The following is a 19800-nucleotide window of genomic DNA, read 5'->3' on the forward strand; positions in this document are numbered from 1 at the left end:
AGGGGATCGTATGGGATGTTGGGAACCGAACCGGGGTCAGCTGCATGCAAGGCAAACACCCTACCCTCTGTGCTATTGCTCCAGCCCCTGATTTTGGTTTTTAACTGAAGTGCACTCCAGGGGGTGTACTCTTGGTTATGGTGTATACACAACACACACACTTTATCACAGTGCACCAAAAATGTACACTCTTGTTGTGGCATGGGAGTTGCAAACACAGAATTGCTGGGATTGCATTTGAGATGTAGGGTGCGCCCTAAAACTCTTTCCAGCCTCATAAGTTCTCGACCACTGAGCTATGCCCAAAACCCCACCCTGATTTTTTGAGTCACTGCACCCACCCCATCCTCCAACTCACCAGTGCCATATATCCAACACCTTCCCAGCAGTAGCCCCTCGTTTTCTGAGCCCCATGTCCCCTGCAAGCCCAGGCTCCCTCCCCCGCACAGCTGAGTGCTCATTGCTTCCAGCCATGACCAATGAGGTCATATCAGGCCAGAAGAGGGCTGGTTGCCTTTAGTACCTCCACTAACATCGAAGTCAGGGCTATGCTTTGTGCAGAGTATATTCAGATCACTCAGCCTGCCCCTGGAGGAGGATTCTCAGTCAGGGAGGAACATGCTTCTGGAAACTTCTCCAGAAGCCTGATCAGCTCAGCCCTGTATTAGCTCAGGAAATCCTCCACCAACTCCCCGCCCCCTAAGGCAGGAGGGATCTACCTCCCCCTCTGCTGACCCTTCTGAGCCTCTAATACCCCTAAAGCTGGGTATGTGGAGTGGGGGGCCAAGGGCTGTGCCCATAGCATCTACCTGCTATAGCCCAGCATGGGTAGGGGAGGGGGGTCTCCAGCACTGGCCTTCCCCCTCGCCGGCTTCTCCTTCCTTAGCACTAAACAAGGGTTTTTTGCCTGGGAAAGGCAATACAACCTCTTCAGTCCACCCTTTCAGCTGAGGAGCCGAGGAGCCAGGGATAATTTATGCAGCAAATCCCTTTTCATCTTTAATCTGGAGGGCTGGGATGTCGCTCAGCGGTGGAAACTTTCCTTGCAGGTTGTTGTGAGACCCTGGATTTGATCCCCTGCCCTACCTTCCCTTCAAAAGACAAGAAAGGGAAAGGAACGCTCTTTAGTCTTGGGTCTAGGGACATGCGTGCGTGCGCAGTGGGAATCCCGCGTGGGTGGAGGTGGTCAGTGTTAGGTTCCGATTTAGAATTTATAAGCAGGCTAAGTGAATTTATTAGAATTTATAACCAGGACAGCAAATTCCGGGGGGCACTTCCCGAGAACCTCGCACAATCGGAGGGATAACTAAGGGTTTCTCTCTCCGACTTGGGGACAAACCTTTCTTCTCCTTCCAGAGGCATCTCCAGGGAATGCCAGGTGGGAGGTTCCTTTTTTGGGGGACAGGCTCCAGCCCCCGCGGTACTGGCTGCGCGCCTCCAGAGGTCCCTGTAGGGGCTTCTACCTCCTCGCCCGAACTCCTCGGTAGCCGGCGCCCCTCGGGGTGGGCCCCGCCGCCCCCCGCCCGGGGCACCCGCCCCCCGCGGGGGAGGCCAGGCCCCGCCCCGCGGCGCTAGCCCCGCCCCGGCCGGTCCCCTGCTCTCCGGGCGCTGGGCGGGGGCCGGCTGGGAAGCGAGGTCGGCGCGCAGCTCCCGCTGCGGGTTGCTCGGGCGCTGTCCAGGCGGAGCCGGCCCGGCCCGGGCTGCAGCCATGGTAAGGCGGACGGGCGCCGGGCAGACCGGCCACCTGGGCGGCTCCTCGGGGGCCCGCTGCGCCGCAGCCCTGGCCGTGCGGGGCGGGAGGCAGCTGTGGCCGGCCGCGGGCGCAGGCTGGCACTGCTGGCGGGCGGCACTGCGTCGCCGCTCCCAAGTTTTTTCTCCTGATCTGAGCAGCAGCTGGGGGCGAGGAGACCCCCGGGCTGGTGGTGCCCGAGTTCTGGCACCGCGGTGGCGAGGGGGTTCCGTGCTGAGGTTAGGGGAGCGTGCGCCTTCGCGTCCAGGAGCCGCGCGCGCGTGGGGGCCGGGAGGGCGCGTCCTCCAGGAGCTGGGAGGTGAGGGTCCCCGCCCCCGCCCTGCTCAGGCGGTAGCTGGTGCTGTTCCCTCACTCACCACCCTGGGTTTAGGGGCCAACGGCAGCCTTCTTCGGAAAACACAGGGAGGCGCGCGCCGACTCTGCCAGTCTCTTTAGAAGCGATGGGGGGTGGGGGGATGCTCGGGGCCTTGCAAGGGGTAAGCCTCTGGGCCCTTCCCTCAGTGCCCTGGGCCCAGAGACCCCTGGGAAAGGGGTCCAGCCCAGCCCACCCTCGTCCTCGGTGGGATCAGCTTTATTCGTTTCTTTCCCCTGCATCCTACCCCCAACGGTCCCCCACCCCCACACCCCTCCAAAACCAGGCCCTCTGCAGTGGCGGCGGTGGGGGGACTCGTTCCTGCCACCTGCCTGTAATAGGAGGAGAAACAGTGACCCAGCGCAGCCGGTAGGAAGTTTTGCCGTTTGCTGGTGAGGATGCCAGCTCTTGTAGCCCTATTTTCAGAAACTGCCACGGACCCATTACACCCATCTTCGACTCAGTTCCTTCCCCAGGTTCTGGAAGCCCTCTGGGCTTGCCCTCTGCATTGGGAGGCACAGGCTGTTGGCATCAGGAGGTGATCTGGGACCCGCCATGGCGGGGGGGTGGGGAGGGCAGGATGTTGCTTGGGGGCAGTCAACAAGGGAACCCCCTAGGGCCCCAGGAATCAAAAACTTCCAGGTCTGGAAGCCCAACACTTTGGACTCTTGTCTCTCAAGCTGTTTCCAGGCTGAGGACCAAGTCTTGGCCAGGAAGTTTTGGTGACCCTGTGACCTTCTCCCAAGGGGCTTTCCTGGGAGAGGCCAAGTGGTGCCTGCCTTGATGCTTGCCCCCCTTTTACTCCCCACAGGGGGCGGACAGGCAGATTGTTTCAGGGATGGAAGCCTGGGGGAGCGGGGTTGCTGAGCATCTCCAGTGCCAAGCCCAGAGGGTCCTTTATGCCTCACTCTAAGCTCAGTTCAGCTGAGGTCTTGGTGCTCTCAAGTTGGCTGAGACCACTGTGTTCCTTTCTAGCTAAAGACCCCTTCCCGCCACCCACCGTCTCCCCCACCAAGTCCTGCTTTCTGATGCCAAATGGTTCATGTCCAGCCAGATTCCTCCATGAGGGTCTCTGTGGGAGGTCAATGGAGAGCTGCATAGTCCAGGAGTCGGATGGCGAGGGGATGTGCATGGACAAAGAATGACCAAGGCCAACATTAATAACCATCCTGCAGCCAGACACGCAGGACTTCTCTCCTCAGACTCAAAGCATCTTAGATACCTGTCTTTTGGCGGTGCTTTCTCTCCCGCCTTCCTGTGAGGCAGAGAAGAACCATTAACAGTTGCATCTTCACACAGTGCAGCTAAGATTCTATTCATGGGTAGGCGAGCCGGCTCAAAGGGTGCACATGCTTTGTATGTGGGAGGCCTGGATTCAATCCCTGGCACCGCATAGTTCCCTGGCACTGCATAGAGCACTGCTAGGGGTGACCCTTGAGCTCTGAGCTGGCAGTAGGCCTTGAGTTCTGCCGGGTGTGGCTCCCAAATTGAAAATTATACACAATTCAAAATCAACAAGGGTGTCTCCGATCAGACCACGAACATTGTCCTCCTGACTCCTACGTGCCCTCTGCTGGGCCCCTCAATTTGTCTGCTACCTAATTGGCACAGAATTCTTGTGGATGGTGGCCTCCCACTAGCTAGGGACCCTGAGAGACCAAGGGCCTGCAGTGACTCCCCCACCCTGTGTCTACAGAAATGGGGGTGGTGAGGGATATGGTGCAAGTCTCCCATGAGTCGGGTGGCAGGGAGAAGTCCCTGTAGCAAAGCCCCCTCTGTGGCTTGGGGTCTCTGTAGGGAAACCTTGTTGATATGGTTGATGGTGGGGGTGGTCTGTGCCAAGAGAACCCTGAGAGAGACTGGAAGAAATGTGCAGCGGTTCCCAGGGACCCCTTCCCGGGCCCTCTAGGCCATCCCCCCTCCCCCGTTGGCACCTCTTCAAGTTCAGGTGAAAGGGTGAGATTCAGATCCATTGAGAATGTTTAGCTGGGAGGCTGAGCCTGTGTCCTGATCGGTCGGTCACCTTGGCAACAGCCCACAACCCTCAGGCAGGCGTTAGTGACCTTGGGGTTAACCGGAGAGGCCAAATGGATTGTGCTGTGCATAGAGGGGAGGCTGGTGCTGTGCCCACTCGAGTAGGCAGTGGCAGGCATCCTGGGGCAGCCTATCAGAGCACGAGGGACTGCAGGGAAACCAGTGATCCTGTTGCAGCTGAGCTGCCCCTGGAGGGTGGGAGCCAGGGAAAGGGGGGCAGGGGTGGGGGGAAGGACATTCCACAGGATTTTTTGGCCTTTGACAGAGACAGGGGGTCAAAGAGAAAGGGAAAGGAGCAAGCCAGACAGCTGGATTACAACAAGCGCATCGGGACCAGGCTGTTTCTGTGTTGAGGACTTGGCCTGGCAGATAAAATTAGACCTAGAGCTGGCCGACAAGGCGTCTGAATCGTGGGACATGGACCGTCCGCTGGGCTGTCCAGGCTGCTCTGTCCCTGAGGACAGGCCTGAAGCCGGGGTAAGGTGCTGCTTGGGGAGGAGGGTGGTCTGGCTCATCTCCCCCTGCCTTGGCCGGGATTGGTGCCCAAATTCAGAAAACAGTTGGGGTTTTGCAGAGCTGGTGGCAGAACAGATAGATGGGAGGTGGCAGAACAGATAGGAGGTGGGGACCCCGTGCTGAGCAGCCAGGGCTAGCAAGAGGGATGGTGTTGGAGTCCTGTGGATCTTCTGGGGGGGGGGCTGAGACCTCCCCTGCTGCCCCTCTGTTCAGTGCCCCCGGGGAAAACCAGGCAGAGCTCAGGTTTCTTTCTCCTCCCGTTAGTCCGAGCCCAGACAACTACTAGGTCACTGTGGGGTTGAACAGTGGGGCACAATTTCCTAGAACACCCTGACTCTCTAGCTACCTGCCCACACCTCTCTTGCCATAAAACTCATCTGCCCATGGGGAGCTACTTTTGTCTTGGGGCTGGGGATATGGCTTAGCTGCAGAGCTCTTGTCTCCTTTGTGTGAGGCTCTGGGTTCGATCCCTGGCCCTTGGGGGGAAAACAAGGCGGTATTCATCCTGGGGCCAGGCAGATGACGCTGAGGGTCGGAGCACAGGATTTGCACTCTGGGGCCTTGGGTTCAAAACTAGGCATCACATAGTCAACCACGAGGAGTGACCCCTGAGCACTGAGCTGGGAGTAGCCCCTAATCTCCCACCGGGTGGCACCCAAAAGGCAAAACAATTGTTAGGACAACTGATATAAATTGGGATATGATTTACTCTAAATTCCTGGTTGACTTGGTGAGACCCGAGCCCCCCTACTCCACCCCCGGAAGGACAGTTTCACAAATACCCCATGAGAAGGCTCGGAGCAGTGCTGCCCCTCTGGGCACTCAGTCTGCGCTGCTGTGCTGGTGTCAGGCAGGAGAGATGCTTGGGGCACTGGGGAGCCCCGGAAACCTTAGCTGTGAGCAGTGCAGGGACCTGAGAGGCTCTCAGGTGACTTTCCCGCTAGCCTCACACAGTCCCGTCCTCTGCACCAGCCTAGCCCTGTGTGTGGTCGTCTCCTTCAGGTCCTTCATTTGTGAAATGGGGAGCAAATCTCCCATACCCCGACTGAGGTTCCACAGTGGTTCGGGGTAGCCCCCACTGCCTTGGCCAGTCCCCAGAGGGTGAGTCAGCCTCTGAAGCCAGCTCTTGTCCATTGTTTGGGGGTGGCAAGTGGGCATTGTGAGGCTGAGCTGGGCCCAGCACCGCCAGGCACTTCATCGAGGGGGTTGGCCCCCAAAGAAGATAAGCTTTAAGGTTTAGAGCTGAGGGGAGTGTGGGGGAGCGAAGGGACTCTCTTCCAGGCTAAAGTCGGGGCGATCAGGTCTCTGCAGAGGACCCGGCTGGTTCTCTGCCTGCCACCTGCCCCACGGTTCAGAGATTTAAGCCAGATTCCTCCTGCTTTGCTACCTAAGGCCCAGTTCCAGGCAAAGGGCACTCACAGTCGGGCCCAGCCACCCTTCAGCCCTGCGAGCTCTTCCCTGGCCAGCGTACTCCTGTCCTCTTACCAGCCTCTGCAGCAGCGTCCACAGACAGGTCTGCCCTTCCCTTCCGGTACTTGGGGCCAGCCTCAGTGAGGCTCAGTGTCTGGAATAAAAAGGGTCAGAAATGCTGCAGTGACACCCTCTGTCGCATCTGCGCCCGGTTTCCAGCACACAGGTAGGAGGCACAGAGCCCCCTGCTGGCTCCCGAGGGACCTGCTCCCTCTCCTACTCCATTTCCACTGCACCCTTGAAACTCAAGCCACACTCTCTCTCCAGCTCTTATGCCTGTCTGTCCTCCCTAATTCACTCTCACTTCCTGGCCTTCGGAGTGGTCCCTGGCCACAGGCTTAGTGGGACCTCCCCAGGAAGGACAGCTTCATCAAGCACCCCGGGAGAAGGAGGGAGCACCTCAAGTCCCAAGACAGTTGCCGTAACTTTTGGGGCTGCCCAGGGCATTCCTAGACCCCCTGGGCTCAGGCTGGGGTGCGGTTCCTCTGGCTTGGTTGCACTTTCTTCCACTCTTTAACCAGAAGCACTTTCCTCTTTCTCCCTCTGACTTTCTCCTGTCTTCCTCCTTTCTTCTTCCCTTCCACCCACCTCCCTTCCCAACCTCCCCACCCCCAGATCAGGCACTTCCTGGAGGACACAGATGATAAAGAACTGAACAAGTTCGTGAAGGATTTCCCAGGAAGCGACACCTGCCATCAGCGAGAGGCCAGGCCCCGGGTGGTTCGACCCCGGCAGGAGCCAAAGCCCCATGCTCCTGACTTCTGCGAGGATGACCCGGAGCTCAGAACCCCCTCGTGGCCCCAGCCCTGTGACAACCAGCAGCACTTCTCTGCCCCAGCCCCCCACAGCCCCTCAGCCCGGCCCCGCAGCCCATGGGGCAAGCTCGATCCCTATGATTCCTCTGAGGTAGCGCTGCCAGTCCTGCCTTTTACCTTTGAGCAAACTGGTGAAGACCCAGGGAGGGAACCAAAGGAACATGTGTGTGTGTGTGTGTGTGTGTGTGAGAGAGAGAGAGAGAGAGAGAGAGACAGAGACAGAGACAGACAGAGACAGACAGACAGAGACAGAGACAGACAGAGACGGAGAGAGAGACAGAGAGAGGGAGAGAGAGAGAGAATATGTGTGTGTGGGTGTGGGTGCTGGGTGTCTGCCTGTCCTGTGTTGGCCCCAGCTCCGTGGTAGTGGCCTCAGATGACACTGGAAACTTGACAGTATCATCGGGCTGGAACCCAGTTGCTGAGCCCATATGGAGCCTCAAAGGAGCTGGACATTTTGATTCTAAGACTAGGCAAAGGCCTAGGAGGGAGGGAGAAGGCTAGTATCGGGTCCTGGGGCCCCTCTAGCCTCTCACCCCAGTAACTTTGCATTTTTGTCCACTAGGATGACAAGGAGTATGTGGGCTTTGCGACCCTTCCCAACCAAGTCCACCGGAAGTCTGTGAAGAAAGGCTTTGACTTTACCCTCATGGTGGCAGGTAGAGTGGGCTGGGGGTGAGGGAGCAGAGAGATTTGGGTGGGGAGAATGTATACATGGGGAGGGGAAACGGGTAAGGAGAAAGCAAGTGGCTGTGCCTTTTCACAAAGTAACCCGGAGCCCTAAGGGGGCCGACAGTACAGAAACTCCTGAGCAGCTCCAGAGAGCCACAGAGTCCAAGGGGCTGGAGCACATGGTCTGCGAGGAGCAGGGCCTGCTTCTGTCCTAGCATCACGTGGTCTCTCCAGCACTACTGCAGTGCGCACTGAGCACTGCTGGGTGTGGCCCCCAAACAGAAACAAAAATCTAAAAACAAAACAAACAACAGAGGGCCAGAGATAGAGCTCAGAGGGCCAGTGCACGTGCTTTGTATGCGGGAGGCCAGGGTTAGAGCCCTTGTACGGTGTGGTCCCAGGAGCACTGCCAGGAGTGACCTAGAGCATGGAGCTGGGAGTAGCCCCTGAGCAGCTGTGGCCCCCAAACCAGCCAACCAAAAAAAACCCAAAAAGCAACCAAAAAAAAAAAACCCAAAAAGCCCTCTGGACCCCAAAGTTCTCTATTATTTCCCTCATTTTCCTGGGTAAGCTCTGACCCTCTCTGGGCCTCAGGCAAATGACAAGGCTGGACAGGCTGTTCCCTGGCTTCCTTCTCATGCTGAATGTTAGTTGGTCTCTTCCTAACTAGATAAAGAAAGGGGCTCCCCACCCTCCCCCACCCCACCCATTTTGGTCCAGTGGGTTTTCCCTGTACTGTCATCTGATCTTATCTTCTGCCTCTGTCTCCTGACCCCTGTCAGGAGAGTCTGGCCTGGGAAAATCCACCCTTGTCAACAGCCTCTTCCTTACCGATCTGTACCGCGACCGGAAGCTGCTCAGTGCTGAAGGTAAGGAAAGGACGGAAAGAAGCATGAAGACAGGTGGGCTCAGCCAACATTAGAGAATCAGAGTCCCTCAGAGTTAGCCTCCCCAGCGTGCAGGAGGCTGAAGCTTCCTAGGAGATGGATAGCATCACTCCGGGGCCTATTGCGCCTGGCAGCCCACCAGCTTGTTCCCCAAAGATTCGGGTGCTGAAGGAGGGCAGGGACCAGAATCCTGCTCTCCGAGTGAGTTTCTGACCCCCAAAGGATTCCAGGAATCCAAGAAAAGAGCCGGGAGCAGAGAGGACGCTGGGGCCAGAGCCAACAGCCACCGGCATTTCCTGTGTTGGGAAATGTGCTACTTGCTGGTTCCCAGAGAACAGGCCCCCCCTGGAGCTTCAGGGTGGAACAGGGGAGGGGGGCACTGTGTGGATGAGCAGCCTGGGCAGCAGAGCTGGTTGGGGTGCGTGGTTTGTTCTCTTGGAGTGGGCCCTGGCCTCAGTTTCCCCCTTCCCCAGAGCGCATCATGCAAACTGTGGAGATCACTAAACACGCAGTGGACATAGAAGAAAAGGGCGTGAGACTGCGGCTCACCATTGTGGACACACCAGGTTTTGGGGATGCGGTGAACAATACAGAGTGGTATGTCTGGCCAAGCGCGGACCTGGCGATCCCCCCTTTTCATCCACATCCACGTCTATCCACTGGCAAGACTGTCCAGAGGAAGAGGGTGGTGATCATGCACGATGTCACTCCCCCTTGCTGGCAGCTGTCCCCTCTGTGAAGGGAGAGGGAAAGGAATGGAACAGACTTCTCCGACTCTGCCCTGAATTCTAAACAAAACAAAAAAACAGAGCCTCAAAGACCAGAGAGATTATTCGGTGCTTAAGATGCGTGCCTTGAATGCACCTGCCCCAGGTTCAATCCCCAGCTCTACGTGGGTATTGCCCTAGAAGCTGTGGAAGCCCTGAGCACTGCCAGGCTGCCTCTGGGGTCTCTGACCCCACACAACCTGAGCAGAACTACATCCCCAGGCCCCAGCATTAAACTACCAAGCCTAGTTGGCTGAGAATCACTGTGTGGTCCCCTGGCCTCAGGCTCAAGAGGCTGCCTGTCCCTTCCCCCCCACAAAGGAAGGAAAAGCCTCAAAAAAAGCAAACATATGGCAGGACCTTCATGATACTTAGTAGTTCTTAAATAAAGATCACCTTTTCTTTCACTAGTAATATTTTAAGAATAACATACATGTCCCCCTGCCCCGCCTGCCACATGCTGTGGTATTTGGGATTACTCCCAGCCCAGGGCTGATGAGGGGGTGTTGCTCCCTGTGATGCTCAGGGGACCGTGCAGTGCTGGGGATCAAACTTGGGGCATGTTCAAAGCATGTGCATTGCCCTTTGAGCTATGTCTGCAGCCCCGCCACAAATAAGTATCTCTCAGTGATCTGAGTCACAGAGAAGGGGTGAGAGGAGAAAGAAAAGGGAAAGGGAGAAAATGAGTGGAACTTTTTAAAAACACCAAGCATTCCCTTTGCTGTCTTCCCAAAGAAAAGGTAGTGGGGTTTTTGTTTTGTTTTCAGGAACTGAGGAATGCTTAGCTAATGTCAGACCTAAATGGGGAGTAGAATGAGTGATAGAGACAGGGAAAAAGATGGCAACTTTCTTGGAGTCAGGCACAATGCTGCAAAGAGCCCTCCTGATCTCCTTGGGCATTTAGTTACCACACGGTCTGGAGAAAAATGACTTCCTATTTCTTCAAACTGAAAAATTCCTGTTCTTATACCTCACTTAGTTTAATCTGAAAGCCACCCAGGATGGTGCACATGAATGTACATGAAAAACTTTTTTACATTTGCACTCATGAATTCTGAGATAAAAATTGCAGGATGGGACTGGGGCAGGAACATAAAGATTAAGGTATTTGTCTGAATCCCAGTACCACATATGCTTCCTGAGCAGCACGAGGCCTGGCCCCTGAACACAGAGCCAGGCATGATCCCTCAGTTCATGGGAGTGGCCCAAAACTTTGCAGGATGGCTGGGGAGATAACTCAAGGGTTGAACACATGCTTTGCATGTGAAGGCCCAGGTTCAATATTCAGCACCATATGGTCCCATGAGTACCGCCAGGAAGAATCCTTGAGCACTGAGCCAAGAGTAGACTCTGAGAACGTCTAGGTGTGGCCTCCCAAATGAAAATAAAATGTAGAAAGTATAAAAAAAAAATCAGGCCTCTTGTTAAAGTGATTAAGAATGTGAAGACAGGGCACGGAGTGAATGGTATCGCCAGTAGGGTGATTGCCTTGCACCCAGCCAACCCAGATTTGAGCCCCAAGCACCCCATATGGTTCTCTGAGCCTGAGCCCCTCTAGGGATGATCTCTGAGCACAGAGTCAGGAGTAAGCCCCGAGAACCTCTGGGTGTGGCCGTAAAACAAAAAACAAAAACAGGAGCCAGAGAAAGTAGTAGAGCAGGTTGGCTCTTGACTTGCACGTCACTGACCCAGGTTAGATTCCTATAATCCACCTTGGTTCCACAAGCCCTGCCAGGAGTGATCCCAGAGTGAAAAGCCAGCAGTAAGCCTGAGCACCACCGAGTGTGGCCCCCAAACATAACAACAAAGAATGTCAAGAGAGCTGTGGCCAAGATTGAGTAGGGTCCTGTGTCACTGCAGAGGCTGCATGCGCATGGGCAGATCCTGGAAAACTGCCTCCCACTGGACCTTTACTTCCCAGTCCATGCGCTGTCCCCCCTTCATGTTATCATAGCAGCAGGTGGCTCTGTACCTGGTTTCCTCTTCAGCTTCATCATCTAAGTCTTGAGGGAGGGCCACCATATCTTACCTTCTTACTCTGTGCTCTATTAATACACAATTCTCATAAATGTTCCTGATGGAGCAAGGGAGCCTCATTTTTCTCACTTTGCTAGGAATAAGCCCAGTAAATCTTGCTTGTTTGAAACTCAACTTTCAGCCAGCACTGGATTCTGTATAGCAAGAACTACCCCTTACAAGTTCCCCTCACCTCCATGAGAGACATTCATTTGCCGACCACTCACAATATGAGACAGGGCACTGCCACAAATAACTCCCGGCAGGAATTTGAGCACCTCCTCACCTGTTCTGGAACTTTCCAGGGGTGCATAGCAGCCAGAGTGGGCTAGTTCTCGAGAGGCTGCTGTGTGGAGGAAGTAGTGAGGGATTGAGCGTCACAGCTCTCCAGCACATGTCAGTCAAGGAACAAGGTAGTAAATGGTTAGGTGGGAGAGTAGCAAACAATTGTAGGAGAAATAATTGACTCCTAAAGGCATAAGTGATAACATTGCCAGGGACTTAGATGGGTAGGGAATTGACAAGTCCAAATGATGTGGATTGAGTCTCCTAGCTGCTGAGTTTAGCTTCTTCATTCATAAAGGGAAAGTGATGACTCATCATGTTCACCCCTCAGGGCACTGATCAATGAGGATTATTTAAACTAGGTAACAGAGCAGAGGCTGGAGCGACAATACAGTGGGTAAGGTGTTTGCCTTACACGCGGCTGACCCAGGTTCGATTCCTCTGCCCCTCTCGGAGAGCCCGGCAATCTACCGAGAGTATCCCGCCCACACGGTAGAGCCTGGCAAGCTACCCGTGGCATATTCATGGCATATTCGGTGTGCCAAAAACAGTAACAAGTCTCACAATGGAGACGTTACTGGTGCCCACTCGAGCAAATCGATGAGCAATGGGATGACAGTGACAGTAACAGGTAACACAGGAGAATAACAATCTGCTCACAAACCTCTGCTTTCATATCTGTGAGTCACTATGTGGTAAAGAGAAGGCGAGGACAGCGAGAAGTTGGCATAGTTGAGAGAACTTTGTGGAAAAGGCAGTTCTTGGACAGCCTTCAAGGATGAAGTGGGTTTGGTGAAGTAGAGAAGAGGATGCAAGCAGCTGAACAAAGGCTCTGAGGCTGGCCCCCCACTTCTCACCTGCAGATTTCGTGCAATTTTTTCCCTTTCATTCCTCCCCCCCTCCTCCTTGCTATTCTTAGTATTTTTGTTTGTATTCTTGGGGGGGGGCACACATGGTGTTCAAGGCTTACTCTTGGCTTTGCACTCAGGAATTACTCCTGGAGGTGCTTGGTGGATCATATGTGGTGGCAGGGATCAAACCTGGGTTGGCTGTGTGAAGGCAGGCATCCTACCCGCTGTACCATCGCTCCAGCCCATCTGACTCCATTTGGCCATCATGCTAGTGTTTACTGCTCTCTGCTTGTACAGAGTTTGATTTTCTATCAGCCTAAGGATGTATGAGGTGCACCCCATCTCTCCCTAAAACTGTATTGAATAGCAGAGTCACACAGTTTAGGAAGCCCCTACTCCCACCATTTCTTTGCTTATCTGTTCATGTCCCAGTTGGAAGCCTGTGGCAGAGTACATCGACCAGCAGTTTGAGCAGTATTTCCGAGATGAGAGTGGCCTGAACCGCAAGAATATCCAAGACAACAGGGTGCACTGCTGTCTCTACTTCATCTCGCCCTTCGGTCATGGGTAGGGCCCAAGCCTGAGGCTCCCCTTCCAGGGGCAGGGCAGCCACTGGCAGAGGGTCATAGTTCCTGTTCTCCAGGCTCCGGCCACTGGATGTGGAGTTCATGAAGGCCCTGCACCACCGGGTCAATATCGTGCCCATCCTGGCAAAGGCGGACACACTAACACCTCCTGAAGTGGAGCGCAAGAAATGCAAAGTGAGGAGAGAGGGGATACAAGAGGGAGGAGAGCAGGTGGGCTCTGGAAACATTGGGTTCCCAGAACTGTGGGTCCTTCATGTGTTTGCCAGATCCGGCAAGAGATTGAACACTTTGGGATCAAGATCTACCAGTTCCCAGACTGTGATTCTGATGAGGATGAGGACTTCAAATTACAGGACCAAGCCCTAAAGGTGGGCTCCCAGGGAACCTGTCCCATCTAGTCTCTTCTGGGTAGCAGAGGAAAGTGGGGTTCTGTGTAAAGTGGGCAGGGAGCAGACCTGGGCTACAAGATGAAGCAGAGTGGATAAAGATGCACGTAGAAAGAAACAAGTGAGGGGGCTGGAGCGATAGCACAGCGGGTAGGGCGTTTGCCTTGCATGCGGCCGACCCGGGTTTGATTCCCAGCATCCCATATGGTCCCCTGAGCACCGCCAGGGGTAATTCCTGAGTGCAAAGCTAGGAATAACCCCTGTGCATTGCAGGGTGTGATCCAAAAAGAAAAAAAAAAAAAGGCAGTCTGTAAGTTGCCTTGCACACAGCTAACCCAGGTTCAATCCCTGACAACCCATGTGTTCCCCCGAGCACTGTCAGGAGTAATTCCTGAGCACAGAGCCAGGAGTAGCCCCTGAGCACTGCTGGGTATGGCCCAAATACCAAAGAAAGAAAGAATGGGGGCTGCTGATCAGTACCCCTGACTTCTTCCAGGAAAGCATCCCATTTGCTGTAATTGGCAGCAACACTGTGGTAGAGGCCAGAGGGCGGCGTGTTCGGGGCCGTCTCTACCCCTGGGGCATCGTGGAAGGTAAAGCACGGAGCTGGTGACAGGGTTTGGGGGATGTCCTAGCCCTCAGAGGCTCTCCCCTCCCCGTGTCCCCGCCTGACCCCTAGCCTTGCTATGCAGTGGAAAACCCTGGGCACTGCGACTTTGTGAAGCTGAGGACAATGCTGGTGCGTACTCATATGCAGGACCTGAAGGATGTGACACGGGAGACGCATTATGAGAACTACCGGGCACAATGCATACAGAGCATGACGCGTCTGGTGGTGAAGGAGCGGAACCGCAAGTATGGTTGGGAGCCAGGACAGCTGGCAGGGGGGCACCCAAGTGAAGCCTTGGGTGAGACCAAGCCCTTCTTTGTTCTTCTACAGGCTCTAGGCTCAATCCAAGCAGGTGCTGGGGTCCCCCTAGCCTTACCAACCCCCCCTCTCCCCTTCCCCTCAGCAAACTGACCCGAGAGAGTGGTACCGACTTCCCTATCCCTGCTGTCCCGCCAGGGACAGATCCAGAAACTGAGAGACTGATCCGAGAGAAAGACGAAGAGGTGAGAGCAGTTTGGGGTGGCAGGGCAGAGGGGCCGTCTCGGAAGACCCTGCTTGATCAGACACTTAGTGTCTGGGTTAGGACAGGAAGATCCCCGGCTCTGGTGCATGTCTGGGTCCTGGACTGAAGGGGATGTGGGGGTGTGGCTGATTTCTACCCAGGAGACGTCTCCCTGAGGGCTCCCATGGTTCCAAGGGATGGTGGAGGTTTGGCTTCCTTAAGGTAGAGGACTAGGACTTTTGATGCATGTGCCTCTTCCAGCTGCGGCGGATGCAGGAGATGCTGCATAAAATCCAAAGACAGATGAAGGAGACCCATTAGCTGGCTTTCAATCCGGATATTTAAATATACTCTTGATCCTGCCTATGCCGGCCCCTCCCAGCACCAGCTCTGCTCAGGCCCCTACAGCTACTGCCACTTCGCCTTATATCCCTGCTGCCTCCCCAGAGACTCAGAGGAAATAAAGTTTAACAAATCTCTGTGCCTTGTGGTGTCACTGTCCAGATCTTTACTTGCTTTCCTGAAGACGGAGCCAATCTGAGCATCCTTTGTGAAAGGCTGCATGTGGAAGGCTGGTGCTGCCTTCTATCTTTTAGCAGGGAGGGGAAAGGGAGGACTCCCAGTCAGGACAGTGCTGACTCCTAAGGACTATCCCCGGTTTTCTAGACCAGTTATCCTGCTTTCATTATCTGCGGCCCTGTCCCTCTTCATTTTTCCCACGCAGAATTTTCGATCCCATGGTAATTTTGAGACCTGCCTTAGGGAAAATAATTGGTTTTAATTGTAGAAGGCCTCCTGACTCCCTGTTTGCCAGGGCCTGGGGGAAATAAATCTTGGAACTTTAGGAAATGTGTGATAGAGCCCGGGACAAATGTTGAAGCCCCTGTAATTCCCAAAACCTTCAGTAGACGCTGAGAGTGGATCAAGACCTGTCCACTGTCTGGCCAGCTGAGTATTCGTTTAACAAACATTTAGCATTGGCCCGCGCAGTCTTCTAACACTCTGGACCCTGTAGTGAAGGCGTGGACGCCGGCAAGGTTCCTGGAGTATGTCTTCCAGTGCTCTATAAACAAAGGCGGGAGAAGACCCCAGAGCCGGGCGTGATGGCTTCTGGGCCCACCACAGAACCGAGGCGCTCGCTGAGCCACTCTGAGTCACCGAGTTTGCACTGCAGTTGTGGCGGGTTCGTGGTACCGCGGGGCCACTGCGCCCTCCAGCGGACTCCGGGCGCGAGGATGGGCGGGGTAAAGAGCGAGGCCCTCGGGGGAGTCCGCTTCGCCACTTCCTTCACCCACCAGGAGGTGGCGGCCTCCGATTCAAGATTTCTGACTCGAATCTTGACGAAGCACGAGACGGAAGACTCCGCACGGGACTTGAAGGTCCGCAGGATCGGCTCGGACCGATCGGAAGATTGGAGAATCCGCCACAGCTCCCCGGAGGCCGAGCTAGGATTTTGGGCCTGGCCCTTTTCGCGTCAGGAGTCTTTCTTTTCACCCAGGCCATGGCACAGGACGACTGCGGCTCACCGAAATGGGAACGATCCCGAGACGCCGAAGGAGATCGATTGGACAACAACCTACCGGCGTGGACGTCACCGGAAGTGGCTGCCTGACCCGCGTCCCAACAAGGCTCCGCCTCCAGTTGCGCTACCAGTAGGCGACAGCTGCCCCCACTTCCGGCCCCTGGAGCCTTAACCAGCAGCCCCCCTTTTACCGCCCTCCCATTGGCTGCCGCAGGGACGCGCTGTGATTTCCCATTGGCCGCATCTACTCTCCAGCGCCGCACCGCCTTCCTCCAGTTACAGGCTCACCATCGAACACTCGATAGGCTAAAAACGGGGAGGGCGTCTGCCAACTTGACCAATCAGAGGTATGAGCAGTGAGGGCGGCGGCTGCGTGGTGGGGGCTGGGCGGGACTTGGTGTGGCTATTGGCCAGGGCGGGCACAGAACTGAGACACGATTGGCTGGAGAGAGGGGCGCCATGGTGGGGTAGGAGCTGCGCGGCCTGAGCAGCTGCAGGAGACGGAAGTGGTGAGAGCGCGGCCTCGGAGGGTCGGGCGGACGCCGCCTGGGTGAGTCACCGTGCCCCGTGTACTGCCAGCCTGGAACCGCAAAGGCTGCCTCTTGCCCGGCCCCGCCCCGGCCCCGCTGGCTTTCGTGCGCCCCGCCCTCTGTCACTCGGGGCTCCGCCTCCGAGTCTTTAGGCCCCGCCCCTAGAACCTGGGCTCCCCTGCCATCCCGGCCCGCCCCCCCACCCCTACTCCGCAGGGACCAGATCCCCTGGATCTGGGAATCTTGGGAGCCCCAGGCCTGGCCCTTGTCTCTCTGAAGCTGCGTGCCAGTGGGCGGTGAGGCAGCACCTATGACTTGCTACTTGCTGACTTCCCCACGAGGGAAGGTGGGTTGTGATCAGGGAGGCCTGCAGGACCATAGATAGAGGCTTTCATCCCCACCGCCTTGCATGGTGCTCTTTGGAAAGCCCCTGAGCTCACGAGTAGCAGGTAGGAAAGAGGCAGTGAAACCTGGGCCTTTCTGAGTGGCTCCATGAGTGGGCCAAGGAGGCCAGCCCATTCTGAAATTTCTGTGGTTTACGCCCATTTGACAGGGACTGACTCAGGCCTGGGCAGGCCTGATTGGGTCCCTATTGTGTGTCTTCTACCACTAACCTCTGTCCCACTTCCAGTACACCCAGCAGGACCTGTCCAGCCTTGCTTTCTTCTGATCATTTGTGGTCCCTTCCCTCTCGTCCTCTACTCTGGACTCTGCCCCCAGCGAACAGGTCAGGTGGGTGCTGTGTCCAGACTGAGAGGCTAAGAGATCCTTCCTGCAGATTGACGTCCCTGCAGGGCCATTTACCTTGGTTGGGCTGCCTCTGTCTCTTCAGAGTTGGTAGTTCTTTGCTTTCCCACGAAGAACAGGGCTAGGAGTGTTTTCCTTCTGGGTCTGGAGATCAGAACCCATGAGCTCTGCGGAATAGTCTTGGATGACCCATTCCCACTGTCTTCGCGGCTTTCTGCAGTACCTGTTGCTTCCCCATCATGGAGCTCCCCTGCTTTGTCTGGAATGGTGACTTGGGAGAGGCTGGATTCTCAGTGAAGAGGGGGTTAAGAGTAATAGAGAAGCTCAGAAATAGATATGTGCTATTTGTTGGTAATGTGAATGGTGCCCTTTACTCTTAATTTTGCTGTTTCTACACAGTGAGAAGCAGGCAGCCAGGACCCTCACCACGGTAGAATGGTAAGTACTCCTTTTCCTCGAACATTGTTCCTTCTTGTAGTACATGGTCTTTTTTTGTGTTTTGGTCCAAACTCAATGATGCTCAGGGGTTACTCCTGACACTCGGATCACTTCTGGTGGTGCTCAGGATATCATAACGGGATGCTGGAGATCGAACTGGGGTTGGACTTGTGCGAGGCAAGCGCCCTACGTGCTGTACTGTCCCTCTAGTCCCCCACCGTCCATATTTTTCTCAGTGAAACTGCCTTACCTTTCCCATACCTTAAACTTGAGGCTACTCTCTTCAGTTCTTGAACAGATTCATCTACATTGGAGATAAATGAAAGTTTCTTTTAGATTGAAAAACAGCAACTATCTGTCACTGGATCAGGAAGTCTCTAGAAATCTGTGTGTGCTATGATGCTTTCTCCATATTACCACGGACTGTCTTAGCTCTTTATAATGGTGCTGTGATGTTCCTCTTGTTTTCCTTGGGCCCTGTGTAGAAGCTCTCTTCCTCTGAGAAGTAAGGCTTCCTCCTTTTTCTTAAAGCTGTATATTAGGATTGACTACCAAAATTGTGGGGCTCTGCCAGCCCAAGGTGCTACTCTTGATTAAGGTAATATAGGTGACAGTTGACCGCCTATCAAGCTAGGTAATAGCTCAAAGTGCCCAGAATTTCACTGGGGTTTGTGTGTCTGTGTTTATCATTAAATGTTTTTTTGTTTTTTTTTTTTGCTTTTTGGGTTACACTCAGTGATGTTCATGGGTTACTCCTGGCTTTGCACTCACGAATTATTCCTGGCGGTGCTTGGGGGACCATATGGGATGCCAGGGATCGAACCCGGGTTGGCCACATGCAAGGCAAATGCCCTACCCGATGTACTATCGCTCCTGCCCCTAAATGTATATTTTCTGGGTGAGAGCAGTGGTATAGCAAGTAGGGCATTTACCTTGCATTGGGCCGACATGGGTTCCATCCCCAACATCCAATATGGTTTCTCAAGCACTGCCAACTGCCAGGAGTTATTCCTAAGTTCAGAGCCAGGAATAACCCCTGAGCATGTCTGGGTGTTCCCTCCCCCACACCCCCCGATACACCCACCCAAGAAAAAAATGTATATTTCCATGCTGTAAATATACATTCCCATTAATTGTAAATGCTCTTCTTTCACCTTGTGTTTAGGATTCTTAAAACTTTTAAGAGCTAGTAGGGTGAAGCAGCGAGGTGTGAAAGTGGCAGGGTTGAGACCCAGATCAGGTGCTTAGCAATGCTGTCTACTGTTCTTTCAGGTATGCACTGTAGCACTGTTATCCCGTTGTTCATCAGTTTGCACGAGCAAGCACCAGTAACGTCTCCATTGTGAGACTTGTTACTGTTTTTGGCATATCGAATACTCCACGGATAGCTTGCCAGGCTCTGCTGTGCGGGCGGGATACTGTTGGTAGCTTGCTGGGCTCTCTGAGAGGGAAGGAGGGATTGAACCCAGGTCGGCCGCGTGCAAGGCAAATGCCCTACCCGCTGTGCTAGTGCTAGGGAAATCATTCATTCGGTGAGGGGAATCCCCTCTCCCCCCTTCTATAGGTAGGTGTGTGTGTGTGTGTGTGTGTGTGTGTGTGTGTGGTCTCTCCTCCAAATGATGACCACTCCTCCAATGCCTTTTTGGTTTGTTTTTGGGGTGACATTTAGCTGTGCTTCAGGCTTATTCCTGGCTTTGTGCTTATGGCTCATCTTTTTTTTTTTTTTTCTTTTTGGGTCACATCTGGCGATGCACAGGGGTTACTCCTGGCTCTGCACTCAGGAATTACTCCTGGCGGTGCTCTGGGGACCATATAGGATGCTGGGAATTTGGACCCGGGTTGCTGCATGCAAGGCAAATGCCCTGCCCGCTGTACTATCGCTCCAGCCCCCTTAGGGCTCATTTTGGTGGTACTCAGTGACCATATAAGATTCTGGGGATTCTCTCCTTTTTTTCTTTTCTGTACCTTGAAAAGACCATGGGCTTGAGTCAACCTGGCCTAATTTTGAATATGGTTATCACTAAAATACTTAGGTAAATTGCAATCTCATACAGGAGAAAGGT

At 54.7% G+C, this 19800-nt stretch overlaps 2 protein-coding genes across 6 annotated transcripts in view; both read left to right on the top strand.

The window, feature by feature from the left end:
* Nucleotides 1–1458: 1458 nt before the first annotated feature.
* SEPTIN4 (septin 4) lies at nucleotides 1459–14980 on the top strand. Of its 4 annotated transcripts, none has more exons than XR_008629357.1 (13): nucleotides 1492–1711; nucleotides 4402–4613; nucleotides 6738–7028; nucleotides 7503–7596; nucleotides 8392–8478; nucleotides 8970–9093; nucleotides 12848–12982; nucleotides 13059–13176; nucleotides 13269–13370; nucleotides 13885–13981; nucleotides 14081–14243; nucleotides 14329–14501; nucleotides 14762–14810. XR_008629357.1 is itself a non-coding variant. In XM_055133522.1 (13 exons), the coding sequence occupies exons 2-13, from the start codon at nucleotides 4554–4556 to the stop codon at nucleotides 14819–14821; spliced, it is 1431 nt and encodes a 476-aa protein (XP_054989497.1). In that variant the 5' UTR covers nucleotides 1495–1711; nucleotides 4402–4553; the 3' UTR covers nucleotides 14822–14980. The 4 variants fall into 4 exon arrangements, 3 of the variants coding, with proteins under 3 accessions (XP_004608688.2, XP_054989497.1, XP_054989498.1); XM_055133522.1 differs by having other exon boundaries at nucleotides 1495–1711; nucleotides 14402–14501; nucleotides 14762–14980; XM_004608631.3 differs by lacking the exon at nucleotides 4402–4613 and having other exon boundaries at nucleotides 1459–1711; nucleotides 14402–14501; nucleotides 14762–14980.
* Nucleotides 14981–15785: 805 nt separating this feature from the next.
* The window catches only part of MTMR4 (myotubularin related protein 4), a 28108-nt gene continuing 24093 nt past the window's right edge, over nucleotides 15786–19800 (top strand). The window contains exons 1-2 of one of the 2 annotated variants that reach the window (XM_055133521.1): nucleotides 15786–16369; nucleotides 17699–17737. In XM_055133521.1, the coding sequence (XP_054989496.1) occupies nucleotides 17735–17737 (3 nt within the window). In that variant the 5' untranslated portion in view covers nucleotides 15786–16369; nucleotides 17699–17734. Of the gene's footprint in view, nucleotides 16370–16457; nucleotides 16573–17698; nucleotides 17738–19800 lie in introns of those variants that run through there. The other variant, XM_055133519.1, reaches the window with a different exon arrangement.

This window comes from Sorex araneus, chromosome 3 (genome assembly GCF_027595985.1).
Source record: "Sorex araneus isolate mSorAra2 chromosome 3, mSorAra2.pri, whole genome shotgun sequence".
NCBI lineage: Eukaryota > Metazoa > Chordata > Mammalia > Eulipotyphla > Soricidae > Sorex > Sorex araneus.

Coding starts and splice junctions, on each gene's coding strand:
- SEPTIN4 (XM_055133522.1), top strand. CDS start 4,554: ATGGACCGTCCGCTGGGCTGTCCAGGCTGCTCTGTCCCTGAGGACAGG. Junction 14,244..14,401: donor GTGAAGGAGCGGAACCGCAA/GTATGGTTGGGA, acceptor CCTTCCCCTCAG/CAAACTGACCCGAGAGAGTG. Junction 14,502..14,761: donor TCCGAGAGAAAGACGAAGAG/GTGAGAGCAGTT, acceptor TGCCTCTTCCAG/CTGCGGCGGATGCAGGAGAT.